Here is a 14,262-nt window from a genome sequence, read left to right as displayed (position 1 = left end):
GCGCATGGGTCGACGGAAGTGACGCTATAGGGCGGCGATTTGGTGCCTCCCAGAGACGCCAGAGAAGCTAAGGATCCGGAGGCGTTCCCAGAAATCATCTTCGCTGTACTGGCGCACCTGTTCCTCTTTTTCCTGCCCTAGAGTAGGCTCCAGGGCTGGTCGGGCCCGGGTATTTAGGGCGAAGCTTGGGTGGTGTGTTGCAGCGGTGGCCATGTTTTAACCTGGCAAATGGGACGCATGATAGTGGCGTAGTTGCTGTCGTCACTCAAAGTTTCCAGCTGAGGAAGGCCCAGGCGGTTACCGTGACGACGGGGAACAGATGGAGGCCTCCGGGGAAGGCTAGAGGCAAGGGCGAGAAGTTACTGCGTTCTAATGTCAGGCACCACGTGTCAGTTAGCAGCTTTGGAGTGGGATCTATGGTGTTTGGACAGGAAAATTGCAAACCGTCAGAATGGGAGGGAAATTAGATCATCTAGGGCCCCTTCTTTCATAAATGGGGAAACTGAGGTCCAGAGAAGCAGTGACTTGCCCTAGTTCAGTATGGGTTAGGGGCAGAGTGTAACCTAGAACTGGGGTCAGTGAATGTCCCAGTTCTCATCAGGGAAGTCTTGAGGACTGGTGCCAAAGTAAGTAAAATCCTGGTGACTAAGTGACCTCATAGTCATGTACTTGCCTGTTCATGGTTCAGGCTCTCCACTTGTTTGCATGCTCATTTAATTTGTTAGTTCTTACATGCGGGCACAGATTGTGTCAGGTTTTGCTTGTCATTATATCTCCAGGACCTGTATTTTTAAAAAATTAATTAATAGTATTATGAGGTGCTTTCCATTCTGGCCCATCTAACCATCTCGCCAGTGTCACCTACAGATTGGCACTTGCCAACTACCTCTACAAGGATCAGATTAAGAGCTGCTGTAGCTGCTGACCTTCAACACCCCCTGAAAGGAGTTCAGAGTGGAGATCAGGAATGAGGCACTCTGTGCTCTGGGAAAAACTGGCAGAACGGGTTTTCAGATAGAGGAGACGATTTTATGAGCCCAATTCTTCATCTCCTCGTATCTAGAAAAGCAGGAAAATCCTCCATGGTGACATCTTCCCCTCATGACTAGCAGTAACCTTCTGCAAAAAACATGTGCTTGACCGTGTGTACTCCCCCTTCACCAAAATCACATGTATACTGATCTTCCCCCCAATCTCTTTGGAGCAGTTTTTCAGATCTATCTGAAATGCTGTCTCCTGGGCTGTAGTCCTCATTTTGCCCCGAATAAAACTTAACTCACAACTCTCAAGCTGTGCATTTTTTTCAGGCAACACCAGGCACTTTCCAGAATCACAGTGCTGATCATGCTCCTTGCCCACGGGAGAGCCTACAATGGCTCCTCTTCATCTCCACCTGCAAAATAAGGCCCAGCCTCTGCGTCGTCACCCCAGGCCCTTCACAATTTGGCCCAACCTTCACTTTTTCAATCCTGTCTTACAGTCCCTGTCTGTCTGCTGCTCTGTGCTCCTGTGTTCAGTTCCACCATTCAGCCCCCTTTCTTTGGAATGGGGATCTTGATTTTACCCCTTGCTAACTCTATGACCTTGGGCAAGTGATTGAACTTCTGAGTCTCAGTTTCCTCAGCTGTCAGAAACCAATATGTAAAGAGATCCGAAAAAATGAGCTTATGGCACCTGTTCATGCCCAGACTTATGCTCAAACCACTCCTTTCCCGGAACCAGCAGCCCTCCCAAGTCCAGTCCTTCAAAGGTCAGTTCCAATCCCGTCCTGCATCTAGCCGCCCCACATTCCCCGCAGCTCCAGAGTTAGCCATGCTCTCGCCTGCCTCCCAGTGCCCTTGGTACTGTCACTGTGCTATATTCTAGCCTGCCTGTACACGAGTTCTCTTTGATATGTTTCCCAAAACCTGTTCCTCTCCTTCATCTCCAAAAATCCACCCAGCCTCTCAGGCCAGAAACCTAGGATCATTCTTGTGTGGCCTCTGTTTCTCCACATACTCTCCCACTTCCCTGTGCTCTAGTTCAAAAATAGACCCATATCTGCTCTTTTCTCCAGGTTTGCACTGTCACCCTAGTCCAAGACACCGTCATCTGTGGCCTGGATCATGACCATAGCTTCCTGATCCACGTCCCTGCTTTCACTCTTTCCCCCACATTCTATTTTTCACAGGGCAGCCAGAACGATTGTCTTAAATATAAATCAGATAATGTCACTCCTGGACTTAAACTCCTTCAGAGGCTTCCAATAACTCATAAGAACATCTAAACTCATCCTTATGACCTTCATGGCCCTACATAACCAAGACCCTGCCTGCGTCTGCAGCCCCACTTCCTGCCACAGCAGTCCTCAGGTCACTCCAACCATGCTGGCCTGGTCTCCACCCCTGGAACGTACCAAGCTCATTCCCACCTCTAGATTTTGGATTAGCTCTTCCTTCTGTCTGGAATGCCCTTCCCTTGGCTCTTCACTGGCTAGCTTCTCCTTGCCATCCAGGTCTCAGTTCAAATATCCCCTCCTTGCGTGGGGGAGGGGGACATTCTTTGACACCACAAATACAGTAACATTGCCCCTACACACATTCTAGTCATCTATGGTATCACTATGTCTCATTCTTTCATAACACTTGTCATTACTTGAATTGTTCTCTTTAAAGTTTACATGTATATCGTAGGATTGTCCTTTTCTTATTCACTCCTCTATCCTCCGTGCCTAGAATAGTGCCTGGCATGCGTTCAATGACTATTATAGTTAGTAGTAGTAGTAGTATCTTGTATTGAATGCTTACTAGGTGCCAGACATTGTGCTAAGTACAGCGTGTTTCATTTTCACCACAGTCCTTTGACATAGATACTATTACCCATTTATAATGAGGAGCTGAGGTTGAGAGTGGCTAAGTGACTTCCAACTATCAGAAGGAAATGGAGAAGGCAGCATTTGAAGCCAGGTCCACAGCCTTTTAACTACTCAGTACTTAGTAGTTGGTAGGTCTTATCTTCTTTACCTTTGTAAACCAGCCTCCCCCCACCCCCGCCCACATAGTTCAAAAAACTGGTGGAATCGAACTGCAAAATCTCAGGAAGAAGCCCTGCGGTCTGGGTTGAAGGTCAAGGGAGAGAGAAGAGTGACACCTGGCTTGCAAACTGGAGCAGTGTGAGGCACGCTCATTTTACTCCACAAACATATTAACCTGTTGAGTTCCCACCATTTGCCAGGCTCTGTTCTAGGGGCTGAGGATTAAGCTATGAGAATTTCACGCCCCAGCCCGGGGCTCTGCCCATCACAGGGCCCATACGAGGACATTCTATTGGATGTCTGTGCTATTTGGGGGCAAGGCTATCCAAGTCGTCTCTCAGGCAGTCAGAGACCAGCCAAAGCCAAGTCCAGCGCTGTGCCTCGGAAGACCTGCAGCAGGACAAGGTGTGTTTATTTTGGAGAGGGCCGGGTAAAACGGAGATCAGGATCTTCCAAAGACTGAAAAACAATTAACTAATTTCCAAAACCTCAGCTACCTGAGGCAGACAGAGGTGGGTGGAGAAGTTCCTGTTTTTGTTTCAGCTTTAGCCAAAGGGGGAAACTTGGATTCCAGCCCTTTTTAGAGCACAGAGTACTTTCCTGAGTTCATGGAAGCCCCATGGTTGACCCATTAGAGGTGAGGCATAGCTTGGTCATGGAAGGACCATCCACCGGAAGCTATGGCCACCCCTGGAGACACATCATTCCCTCCAGGCCTCCTGTCTCAGCGCCAAGCCCCAGTATTGCTTACTGAGAAGGATACCAATACCGACTTAATTACTATGGGATTAATTCTCTTTGATTCCGACTAGATCCAGTTCCAAAATTTAAATTCCAGTTGCATGCCTTGGATCAGAGGGTGATTTGTAGCTTTCCACAGAACCAACAGAAAAATGAGAACAGCAGACAATTGGCCACACTCCCCTAACATAGCATTATATGGAGGCTGCACTGACACATTCTATTCCCATAAACTATTCAGGACAACGACACAATGATCTAGTCTTACAGGGGGCTTAACGGACCACATGTGAAGAGTCTAGATTCTGTTGAGTTCTGGTGACAGGGAAAAAATACTATGACAGAAAAGAAGACAAATTCCAGAAGGCATCAAAGTCAGGGATTTTTCTCTGCAGAATAAACACGCAGCAGCCTTTTCTCCATCTTACAGAGCAGAGGGTTTCTCAAATTAAGAATTCCCTGTTAGGCAAACCTGGCTCGACACAGCCTCACGTGAAACCCTTGCTTCCCACTGTCTCTCCCGCTCGCACTCCACATTCCAACCACATGCACTGTCTCTCATCACTCAGCGTGCTGTCCTCAGTCATCTCTGGACCTTGACATGTGCTGTTCCCTCTGCCTACATAGATCTCTGTCTAGACAAGATTAGGTCTCTCAGCTCTGTGCTCCCCTGGCGCCTGGTACTGCCCCATCATCCCATGTTATTGTAACTGCTTGTTTAACTCTCTGCTCTCCACCTAGACACTGTGGAGGCGGGGATCCTGTCTGTCTAGTTTGCCTCTGAATCCCCAGAGCCTGGTACAGTTCTGAGCACAAAGTAGAAAGAGGAAATGGACTCATCAAGTTAGATATTGCCAATCTGAATGATCTGTGTGTTGCCTTCAAAGCCTGGAATAACTACACTAAGCAATGAAGACAGACGGGAAAGTGAGAGAGCTGCCTGAAAGGAGGGGAAGGGGTGCACCCCTCCTTCCTTTCTCTAAAAGCTTACCCAGCTCCTGAACTTACCAGCAAAATCCATGGATTTTTTTTTTTTTTTTTTTTTTTTTTTTTTTTTTTTGCTGACCATGGTAACAGAGACTATAAAATTCAGCTTTCCATCTGGTTCTTCATGGTCCAAGAGAATACAGCAATTTCAAACTCCGGGGAGACAAACACTCAAATCATGAAAGCTTAAACCTAGCCTTCGCAGAGCCCCCTAAGAGTAGTATGAATTTGACTCAAGAAGAAAAGTGAAGAAAACATCATTTACTCTGTAAGGATCGGTTCCCTGGTGGTCCTCAGAGGGCTTGAGTTTGATGTTTCCTCATAGCGATTTTCCCCCTCTGGCCTTCAAAGCCAACCTGCTCAATTCAACAGCTGGTCCTTGCTTCCCTTTCTTTCTACTCACACCAACGTGCTTCTTATCACGAGGCCCATCATCGGTTAGTGCTTCACAGACTGGGTGGAAAGGAAGCTGGCCTTCCAATGGGAGTACTTTAACATCTGTCCTCGTCCGCTGTCCAAAACTGGCTGCTACTTCAATGCAAAGAGGATGAGTTTGCTTTTTAATGTTTTATGTTAGACTCAGGGTTAACTGAGAATTGCTGGTGAGAGATAAAATAAGAATTGGCTCCTTTAGAAACATCATGTGAGGCACTTGGCATGCTCAGGAGTCTGCCTGATTTCATTTCCCTGGCCATCGGCACACCTCTGCCCCGGCAGGAAAAAAAATAGGGCAAAGGTTCTGAAAACCTCTCGGTATTGGGGGCTCAATGGGAGAAGGGAATTTTCAAAACTGTGCTGGAAATGCCAGCTCAGGAGAGATTTTACGGCCAGTTTGAAGGCTTCAGGCAGTTTGGATAAGCATCTGGACTCTGGGTACATTTCTCAGCCTGCTCTGTGATCCCTTTGAAGTTTATCCAACTTGAATAAACCTTCCAGAAAGCTGGGGCCAGTAAAAAACCTTTCTTTGGAAGTCCCTCTGGATGTGCCCTGTTGATTTCTCACAGAGCAAGCAGCCCATCAGGACAAGAGATCTGAAAAGCAGAAAAGGAAGAAGCTTGAGATAGAATGCTTCTGTAATATTCAACTTGCTGTCTTTTTTTCTTTTTCTTCCTAGCCTTTTTACATATGGAGAAGGAGGCAGCAGATAGATCAGCAAAGTCCCAGTGGACTTTGAGGACAATGAATTCAGATCTGATTGTGGTTTGCCCATGACCCCTTTGCACTGATGCAATCTGTTTCTGAAGGCCTAGACTAAGAGGTACAGGAAAAGCACCACACGAGCTAGATTAACAAAGAATAACAAAAGATGTCATGCGCCGTCCAGGAGAGCTGGTGACAGGGCCATGCACTGGTACAGGCAAGAGTTTCCATGTCATTTCCTGGAGAAGCAGCAGTCCCTCGTTGCCTGGGCCAGGGGCTGCGACCTATCGTTCCTCCTGTTTGCACAGGCTTTCTAATCATGGAATTACTGGAGCAGCAAGAAGAGAACCATGTGTGCTTGGAGGTGCCGCCAGGCAGATGAATGCACCTCAGCAGCAAGTGGCAGTTCCCAAGGTGCACCTGGACTGGCTTTGGGTCACACCCAAGAAGAGGTGGGTGGGGTACCAAACACTGGTTTCTTAAAGGGAAGCAAATAGGGAGAGGCCTTTATGAGCTGCAAGCAGGGTCTTCAAACCCACCTTTGGCTCACCCATGGGAAGAGGCTGAGCGATGCCCCGTCTCTGACTTGGAGAAGTGTGCCATGAAGGATAGGACACAAGGTCCAGAGGCCCAAAGGTTGACTCAGAAGTATCTGGAGAGGAGAGCTGAGCTGGGGGCCACCTATACAGCAGCATCCCACAGCTTGACTGGTTGACCACAGACGATGAAGGAAATGCCCTCTTTTGACCCTGGGACCAAGTGACAAGAGGAGGATGACAGGGAGATGCAGCTGCAGCCCCAGAGAAACCCCACTGGAAGTGAGATTGCAGATAGTTTTGTTTCTTTGTTTATTGATAAAAAAATATTAATAGCAATTAAAAACCCAAAACATTCACAACCCATCCAGAATCCTATAAGTTTTAGCCATTTGTTCCCAATGGAGTCCTTCATCTGATGGAAATGGTGATTTCAGCCAAAAGGCCCCTTCATGTTTTTCATGGGTGGGTACTCTTGCTCCATTGGCATGGCCCCAAAGCAGTCAGAGGGGTTACAGTGGCCGGCCTTGCCCGGTGGGCCCATGGAGCCTGGGGCGCCAGGGATGCCAGGAATGCCTTGCTGGCCCATCGGCCCAGTTGCACCCATCTTGCCATATCCTGGAGGACCTTGAGGACCTAGGGAGGAAGGAGTCAGAGAAGGAAAATCAGGAAACCCAGATCACAAGAAAAGAAAACATAATAGTCATGGTAAATAATACCTTACATTTGATAAATATTTCTCCAGTTACACCATATTTTCATGAAGACCTGATCTGATCCTTACATTAGTTTAACGATAACAATAATACTACTGGCTAGTTTTATTCAGAGTTTCCACGTGCCAGGCACAAGGCAAGTGCTTCTTCTGCATTATTCATTGAATCTTCACAACAATTCCATGAGAAAGAAACTATTATCTCATTCTGGAGACGAGGATACAGGCTCAAAGACGTCGCCCACCTGGTAAGTGGTGAAGCTACACCTCAGAGCCAGGCTATGAAGCTTTAGCCATTTCCCTCTTAGGCTCGTCAAGGTCACAGAGCCAGTAAGAGGATGAGCAGGACCTGGACTTGCGTTCCCTGGCCCCACCACATCGAGCTCTCTTCCACTGTGTGGTGCTAGCCCAGGTTAGGACTTGCGGGCAGGCACTGGGTCTTCCACCGCATCCCCAACACCCGCCCCCCTCCCCACGCACACTCTCGCACACGCCCTCGTAGAGTATCTTACACGCAGTGGCATTACTCTAAATGATGGTTGGTAGGCCTGTGGCTACTTCAGGTTCTACACAACTATGTTATAGAAGGAACATAAAGAAAGGCGATCTCAACTGCTCCAGATTCATGGTCTCAGAGCCTGGCTTTTCCTACCTGGGGGGCCGGGGAGACCAACTTCTCCTGCAATGCCTACACCAGTGTCTCCCTTTTCACCTTTGGTACCAGGCAATCCTGGAACAAAAGGAATAAAATAAGAGGCCCCATCCCTGAGTAGAACAATGACACACCCAGCAGGATTATTTGAAACACACGTATACACACAAATGGCATATTCACAACAGACCTCATGCAATGCTCGTGTTTGCCCCCAAGAGCTAGGTATGCACCTCAGTAACCGGACGGCAGACCTACCTCTCATCCCGGGCAAGCCCTGCCGACCTTCTCTGCCAATCTGACCAGGGAGCCCAGGTGATCCCGGGGCACCTGGCCGGCCCGGGGGACCATCCTTCCCTGGGGGCCCTGGTCGTCCCGGAGCTGCTGCCATCTCCATGGGAAACTGCATCCTGGAGGTGTAGTAAGCCATCCTCTCTGTAAGAAAGGTCAGGGACAGGTCACAGGGTGCCCCCCAGGGACTCAGAACGACTGCAGATGCTACAGACAGGCCCCCAGCATGGAATCCAAGACAGCCTTTCTTCAGAGGGATGTCAGAGCAAGGAACGTGTGGGTGGATCTCTTAAGTGGTCTCCTGTGCCCTAGCCCCACCTCGCTCCTCGCTCTCCACCGTGAGCTTCCTGAAGCACAGATCTGATTACAGCATCTCTCTTCTCCATTGGCCTTCCTGAGTTCACCACTGGCTTCAGAATAAAGTCCAGACTCCTTGCTTGGCATTCAAGGTCTGCTTCCCAAGCAAGATGTCTAGCCCCTTCCGGAAAGGTCCATGTTTTCCCCAGTCCCTAGCCTGTCAATGTTGGACAAACAAATGAACAGGAAAAAAAGCTTAAAATGAAACCACAGCAGCCTTCTTAGCGCTGCTGCTTGCCCCTTTATTTAGAGCTCACTCTATGCAGACTCATTTGATATCAATTTTCTCGTCTGTCTCCTCTGCTCCAGCGGGGGCTTGGGGAGGGCAGGAGGGAATCATTCTGTCTCTGAACAGAGCAGGTGGCAGGAAAGGCTGAAGCCTAATTGAACATATGCCTGTAAGTGGGAGAGCAAGGTAAGTAGGGGTGGGGGGGGAGGTGGATATTGAGCTCTAAGGAAAAGGAGGCCGGGCCGGGGTGGAGAAGCAGCTGGGAAGGGCGAGCAGCACCCACTGCCACCCAGCCAGCTGCCAATTACCGTCAAACATTTTAATGATCTCTTGTCTGATGAACCTCTTGATTTCATCATAATTCACCATGTCTCCCTGAGGAGAGAGAAGAAACCTGCCTCAGTGATACTTCCAAGCCTGGGGCTCATCTCCCCTGGGGATGGACTTCATGGAAGTAAAGGATGGGGAGGGAGGCAAGGGTCCCAGGAGCCTCCCACAGATACTTAACCCACTGTCCTAACCCCCTGAAGTGGTACAAAACATTTCGAGAGTCAGTGCATTTTTCTGGGGAAAGGGTCCCCAATCCCCTCAACTCGCCCACACAGCTAAGAACCACCCATAAGGGGGTCATGCTCCTTCCTGTAGAGTGTCAGCAAGAGCTTCTAAAATGGTCCACACTCTACCCCGCAGGCCTGCTCTGTGGGCCAGTGCCCATGGCTGCCAGCCTCCCCGCCTTACCATGGAGCCAGGCACCCCGGGCAGACCAGGGCTCCCCGCAGGTCCCGGAGATCCAGGGTGGCCTCTCTCTCCTGCAGGACCCGGCGGCCCAGAAGGTCCCATGGAGCCACTCTTGCCAGGCCCACCAGGCATGCCAGCTCTTCCCTTCTCCCCTGCCTGGCCCTTCTGCCCTGAAGGTCCCGGGTCACCCTGCAAGGACAGGAAGTCACAGTCCAGCATTGCCGAGTGCTGTCAAGTCTACCTCACGATGTCTCGGCAATCTGCTCCTGTCTTCAGCCCCCTACCTGGCCCCCGGCGTCTCCCTCTGGACTGTGCACAGGATCTTGACAGGTTGCCCCATGTCGCTGCCCCCAAAGCAGTCCTTCTAAAGGACAGTTTTCATGTTGTTACTCCCTACTTAGAAATTCTGATGGCTCCCAGCTGCCCTCAGGATAAAGGTCTAATTCCTTGGCCAGGCATTCAAGGCCATTCATGAGGCGGTCCTGACCACATCTTCTCCAGCCTCGTTGCACCTCCAGCCACACCTCACTGGTTGTAATTCTGACTCGGCCGTGTGTCTTAGTCCTCCCTGCCTGGACTGCCTTCCCCTCCTCTCTCCGTGGTGCACTCCTCCTACTCAGCTGAAATGTCCCTGTTCTCTGTGCAGCCTCCCTGACGCCCTAAGCTGAGCTGATTGCTCCCTCCCTCTGATCCCACGGTGCTACGTCTAATCTTCCTCAGTAAAACCTGCCACGCTCCAGTGTAAGTGTGACTGAACTAAGTGGGCACCTCTTGTTCAGGGACCTCTGTTTGCCCAAGGCTAGGACAGAGGGCCTGGCGGGTAAGCAAGGCCAAGCGGATGCTCGCAGAATGAATGAATGAATGAATCAATCAATCAGGAGTGAATGAACCTTGGAACAGCCCCTCGTGAGAAGTTGTCAGAGACGAGGTTGCTCCAAGTTCTGCCCACATTTTTCCCTGCCCACTGGCCTTCCTGTGTCTCCTCTCCATGGCTAAAGTCAGAGCTTAGAGTTGGGCTTAATCAACTCATGAGCTGCTCCTCTCAAACCCGGCCAGTGCCCACTCACCTTTGGACCAGGGGGTCCGTACATTCCCTGTTTTCCAGGGGGTCCCTAGAAGAAAGCAAAAGTCAGGGATCAAGTCTGGGCAGCGTCTCCAAGCTGTCCAGGAAAGACAGGTGCCGTGAAAGGACTTCCCACAGTGTTAGGTCCCCAGGCCGTGTCCACTGGGCTCTGTGTGAGAAAGGATGTCAACCTCCCTGCCAACAAGAGCGGGGACATCTGGAAAGGAGACTCATGTTCCTGGGGTGTGGCCGTGTATGATCGTGTTGGTTGGGTCTCTTGTCACGGACAAAAAGAGGTGAGAAGTCAGAATGAAAGGGAGGACCTGGCTAGAGCTGGTGCCCAAGAAATGTTTATTTGGAGTATTATTATGATTATTGGCTCTTTTTGACCAAGTATACGGTTAAAAAAAAAAAAAAAGTGAAAAGCAAGGCTCACTCTCATCCTTTTCCCCTAGTCCCCAGTCCCTCTCCCCAGAAGAACAAGGGCACCGGTTTCCTGTATATCTGTCCAGAGACAGTCTGTGCAAACAGGGAGCATTTACTGAATGAATGAAGAGGGGTCAGGGCGAAGCTAGGAGCAAGAAGCAGCATCCCCAAGAGAAAAGGAGGAGCCCAGCACAACGGTACCTCTTTGCCAGCTTCACCATCTGCACCAGGTTCACCCTGGGGAGTAGAGAGCAATGGAGCTGTGGTGAGTGCCAAGCCAGCTGGGCATTTCATGCCTCACCTCGCCCACCAGGCATGGCCAGCCCCAGTTCCACCGAGGAGTCACGATCCTCCCCACTTCCCCCCGACGCTCCAGGCACAGGCTGTGGAAACTTAGACCCCACCTCACCCTCCAGCCTGCTCCCGGCCGCCCCACTGACTGAGCTCTATGGGGGAAGAGCAGACTGCACCTGCCCTGCTCTTTGCTTGAGATCCTGGCATCTCGCACATTCCCTGGCTCTGAGTGTATGTTCAGTGTTTGCTGAATGAAGGTGTGAACTCGGAATCTCTGGCCTTGATGAGGTCGCAGAGATCGGCCAGGGCAGCCTAGTGTCCGCTCCCTCCCCAAAACAGGAGAGGCTGCTTCCAGGGCCCTGCCATTTCTAGTGGGATGCTGGGGAAGAGGAATCTGTGATTGCAAGGCAACTGACACATTCATCTGGGGACCCTGGAGGCTCCTGAGCCTGTAGGCAGGAGGGATGGAGGGTTGGTGGGACCTGCCTGCCCAGGGTCTGCAGCAGGAATCAGATGAGTTGGAGGCAAGACTCGGCCCGTCCGATTACTGCTGCATGGGCTAGAGTCATCCACCCCATTCCAGGGCACCAGCCCCAGGGGCATTGCTACTGCTCCCCAGAAGGAAGTCTGCTTGGGTGGAAAACACCCTGACCTGGGGACTAGGAGACATGGGTCCCTGCCTCAGTCCCCAGGGAGATTTTTCATCCCTGAGACTGGCAGTCAGTTCCATCTGATGTGGCCACCTGTCTGGAACCTTTGAAAGAGAAAGTATCGCAGAGTGGCTCCGGACGCAAGTTCTGGAGTCAGGCAGCCTCTTGCACTCACTAGCTGTGTGACTCTGGACAACCTACTTAACCTTGCTGAGCCCTGGTTTCCTCATCTGTAAAATGGGGACAATCCGACCTACTAAATAGGGTTGTGGTACAGATTAAATGACAAAATGTCAAGCACATTTGTAGGTCACCATTTGTAGGTCACCATTCAGCACATTGTCAGTGACCAATATATCACAGCTCTTAGTATAACTCTAGCTGAAACTAAGGAGTGGTTTCTGAGCTGTTGCAACAGCTCCAGCAGTAGCGCAGCGTTTCTGGTGCCTGACATTTACAGGTTTTCTGTGGTTACCAACAGACTCCCCTGGGGAGGGGGCAGGGGTGGAACAGGGGCCAGTCTCCCCTGTCCGACACCTAGTGGGGGGATCTGTACAGCGGTGCACGGCTGGAAGCAGCGGTCTGCTGTGTGGCCGGCCCAGTGCTGGCTTGTACAGCTTGTCCTTCTTTCTAAATAGGACGTGATCCTCAGGCACAATCTCCGAGCTGCCGTCGTCTGTGCTAAATGCCTCCCCTTCCCTGGAGGCCTCAGACGTGCAGGGCTGCGTGCAACTGACAAAGCCCACTGGCCCTTTCCCCCGGGCTGTGCCGCAAGATGTGGGGGCTTACCGGGGGGCCAGGGTGTCCAGGGGTACCAGGCTGGCCCGGAAGACCTGAAAGGCCCCTTTCTCCAGTGGATCCTCGGTCTCCTTTCGGGCCCTAGGGAAAAAGACGGGGATGGTGAGAGGGAAAAGTGAACCCCACGCAGCCAGAGGCAGACATTGTGCGCCAGGGGCCATGACCCCCACCCTAAGGCCGCACACGGGGAGGTGGCGCTGCCTGAACCTGGGGAAGGACCCTGGGATGGCCTCCAGGCTTCTCCAAAGGTCTTCACCACAAGCCAGTGAGGGAGATGTCTGGACGCAGGAGAGGCCGATGCCAGGGAAGGAGGGGGGCTGGGGACACGCTGCTCTCCAGCCCTCACCCCCCACCCCACCCGGCTCCCTCTGCGAGGAGCCTGCAGCAGAGCAGGGCCAAACTCCGGGGAGGGAGGGACAAGGGGAGCACGCCACTCACCACTGCAGAGATTCCAGCTGGGCCTGGCTGGCCTGGAGACCCCGGAGGCCCCTAAAGAGAGCCAGTCAGTGGGATGGAAAGACGCTCCAGTAATACGGCCCCGGAGGCAGCGAAGGACCAACAGCAAGAACACGCCCTAACCTTGTCATGACTGCTCCATTCTCTTCCCCGAACCCTCCTTCCTTCTGCTCTTGCACTTGACCTACGCCAGAGCTGAGGCCTGGGGGGCCCTGAACACACAAGACCCTCATGCCTGCCGCAGGCCGAGTGGTACCTCTGGGGCCCGCACGGAGGGGATGATCTGGGAGTCAGAGTCAAGTGCAGAGGGAGTAAGGTACATGCTACGTGGGCCTGGGTGTCTTCTGAGTACCCCCCCACACCCCCTGCCGCCTTCCTTCTGTTCTCTGGGAAGAGCAGAGACCAGAAGCTTTCCTCTGCGCAGCCGGCGGGTGAGGGGCAAGGGCTCAGCACCGACTCCAATGTCCTCACAGAGAAGCCCCAAGCTCCCTGGTCGCCTGCCGCTCACGTGCTGCTGGAGGGCGATGAGCCTGAAACATGCAGGAGGGCTCCCGCCTGCCCTATCTCTCCACATCCTGCCCCTGAGGCTCAGCTCAAATGTCACCGCCCTGGTGGTCAGAGCTACACTTTCCCTGAACCCCAGGGCACACAGGTCTCTCTCAGAGCACTTCCCTCCATGCTCCCAGATGGAAAATTCCAAAGGCACAGGCTCTGTTCTACTCATCTCAAGCCTCCTAAGGCAGGAATGTCCAGCACTGAGACTGGCACACAGCAGGGGGCTGGGCTGGATGGACAGAGGTGGGAAGAGGAACCCTGCACACCCCCCAACCCCCCAGGGGGTCTCCGATGCGGACACAATTCAGAGTGTGTGACTCCTTCTTTCATCTGTAACGTGGAGGGGACCGGACTAGACCTGGGGTCCCCAATCCAAGGTCTCTGGACACCTTGAGATCCGTAAAAATAGTGATGAGGACCCGAGAATTCCTTTTTGGGGGGTTCTGCACTATTCTTGACATTTCCAAGAGCCTTCTGGAAAGTGTACAGCCAGCCTCAACAGGGCTCTCTGGAACCCCGCCAGCTCGGCATGGTCACGCTGATCAAAGACGCCCACTGGCAGTCATCTGTGTTACAGATGAGTAAAGTAGACGGGAAAGCCATTATTGCTTAATAAACATC

General features: G+C 51.8%; 1 protein-coding gene across 3 annotated transcripts in view; it reads right to left on the bottom strand.

Annotated features, from left to right (window-relative positions):
• Nucleotides 1-6,720: 6,720 nt before the first annotated feature.
• Nucleotides 6,721-14,262, bottom strand: part of COL16A1 (collagen type XVI alpha 1 chain) — a 50,817-nt gene continuing 43,275 nt past the window's right edge. For all 3 annotated transcript variants that reach the window (XM_082654645.1, XM_082654647.1, XM_082654646.1), the window contains 9 exons: nt 13,069-13,119; nt 12,622-12,711; nt 11,090-11,125; nt 10,467-10,511; nt 9,400-9,588; nt 8,970-9,036; nt 8,043-8,219; nt 7,785-7,862; nt 6,721-7,053 (listed from right to left, as the gene is read on the bottom strand). In XM_082654645.1, coding sequence (XP_082510771.1) covers nt 6,851-7,053; nt 7,785-7,862; nt 8,043-8,219; nt 8,970-9,036; nt 9,400-9,588; nt 10,467-10,511; nt 11,090-11,125; nt 12,622-12,711; nt 13,069-13,119 — 936 coding nt within the window. In that variant the 3' untranslated portion in view covers nt 6,721-6,850. The remainder of the gene's footprint in view (nt 7,054-7,784; nt 7,863-8,042; nt 8,220-8,969; nt 9,037-9,399; nt 9,589-10,466; nt 10,512-11,089; nt 11,126-12,621; nt 12,712-13,068; nt 13,120-14,262) is intronic.

Source organism: Grampus griseus (genome assembly GCF_964374135.1).
Source record: "Grampus griseus genome assembly, chromosome: 1".
Taxonomy (NCBI): Eukaryota; Metazoa; Chordata; class Mammalia; order Artiodactyla; family Delphinidae; genus Grampus; species Grampus griseus.
Note: the sequence above shows the minus strand (reverse complement) of the source record. Positions and strands in the feature narration are given on the sequence as shown.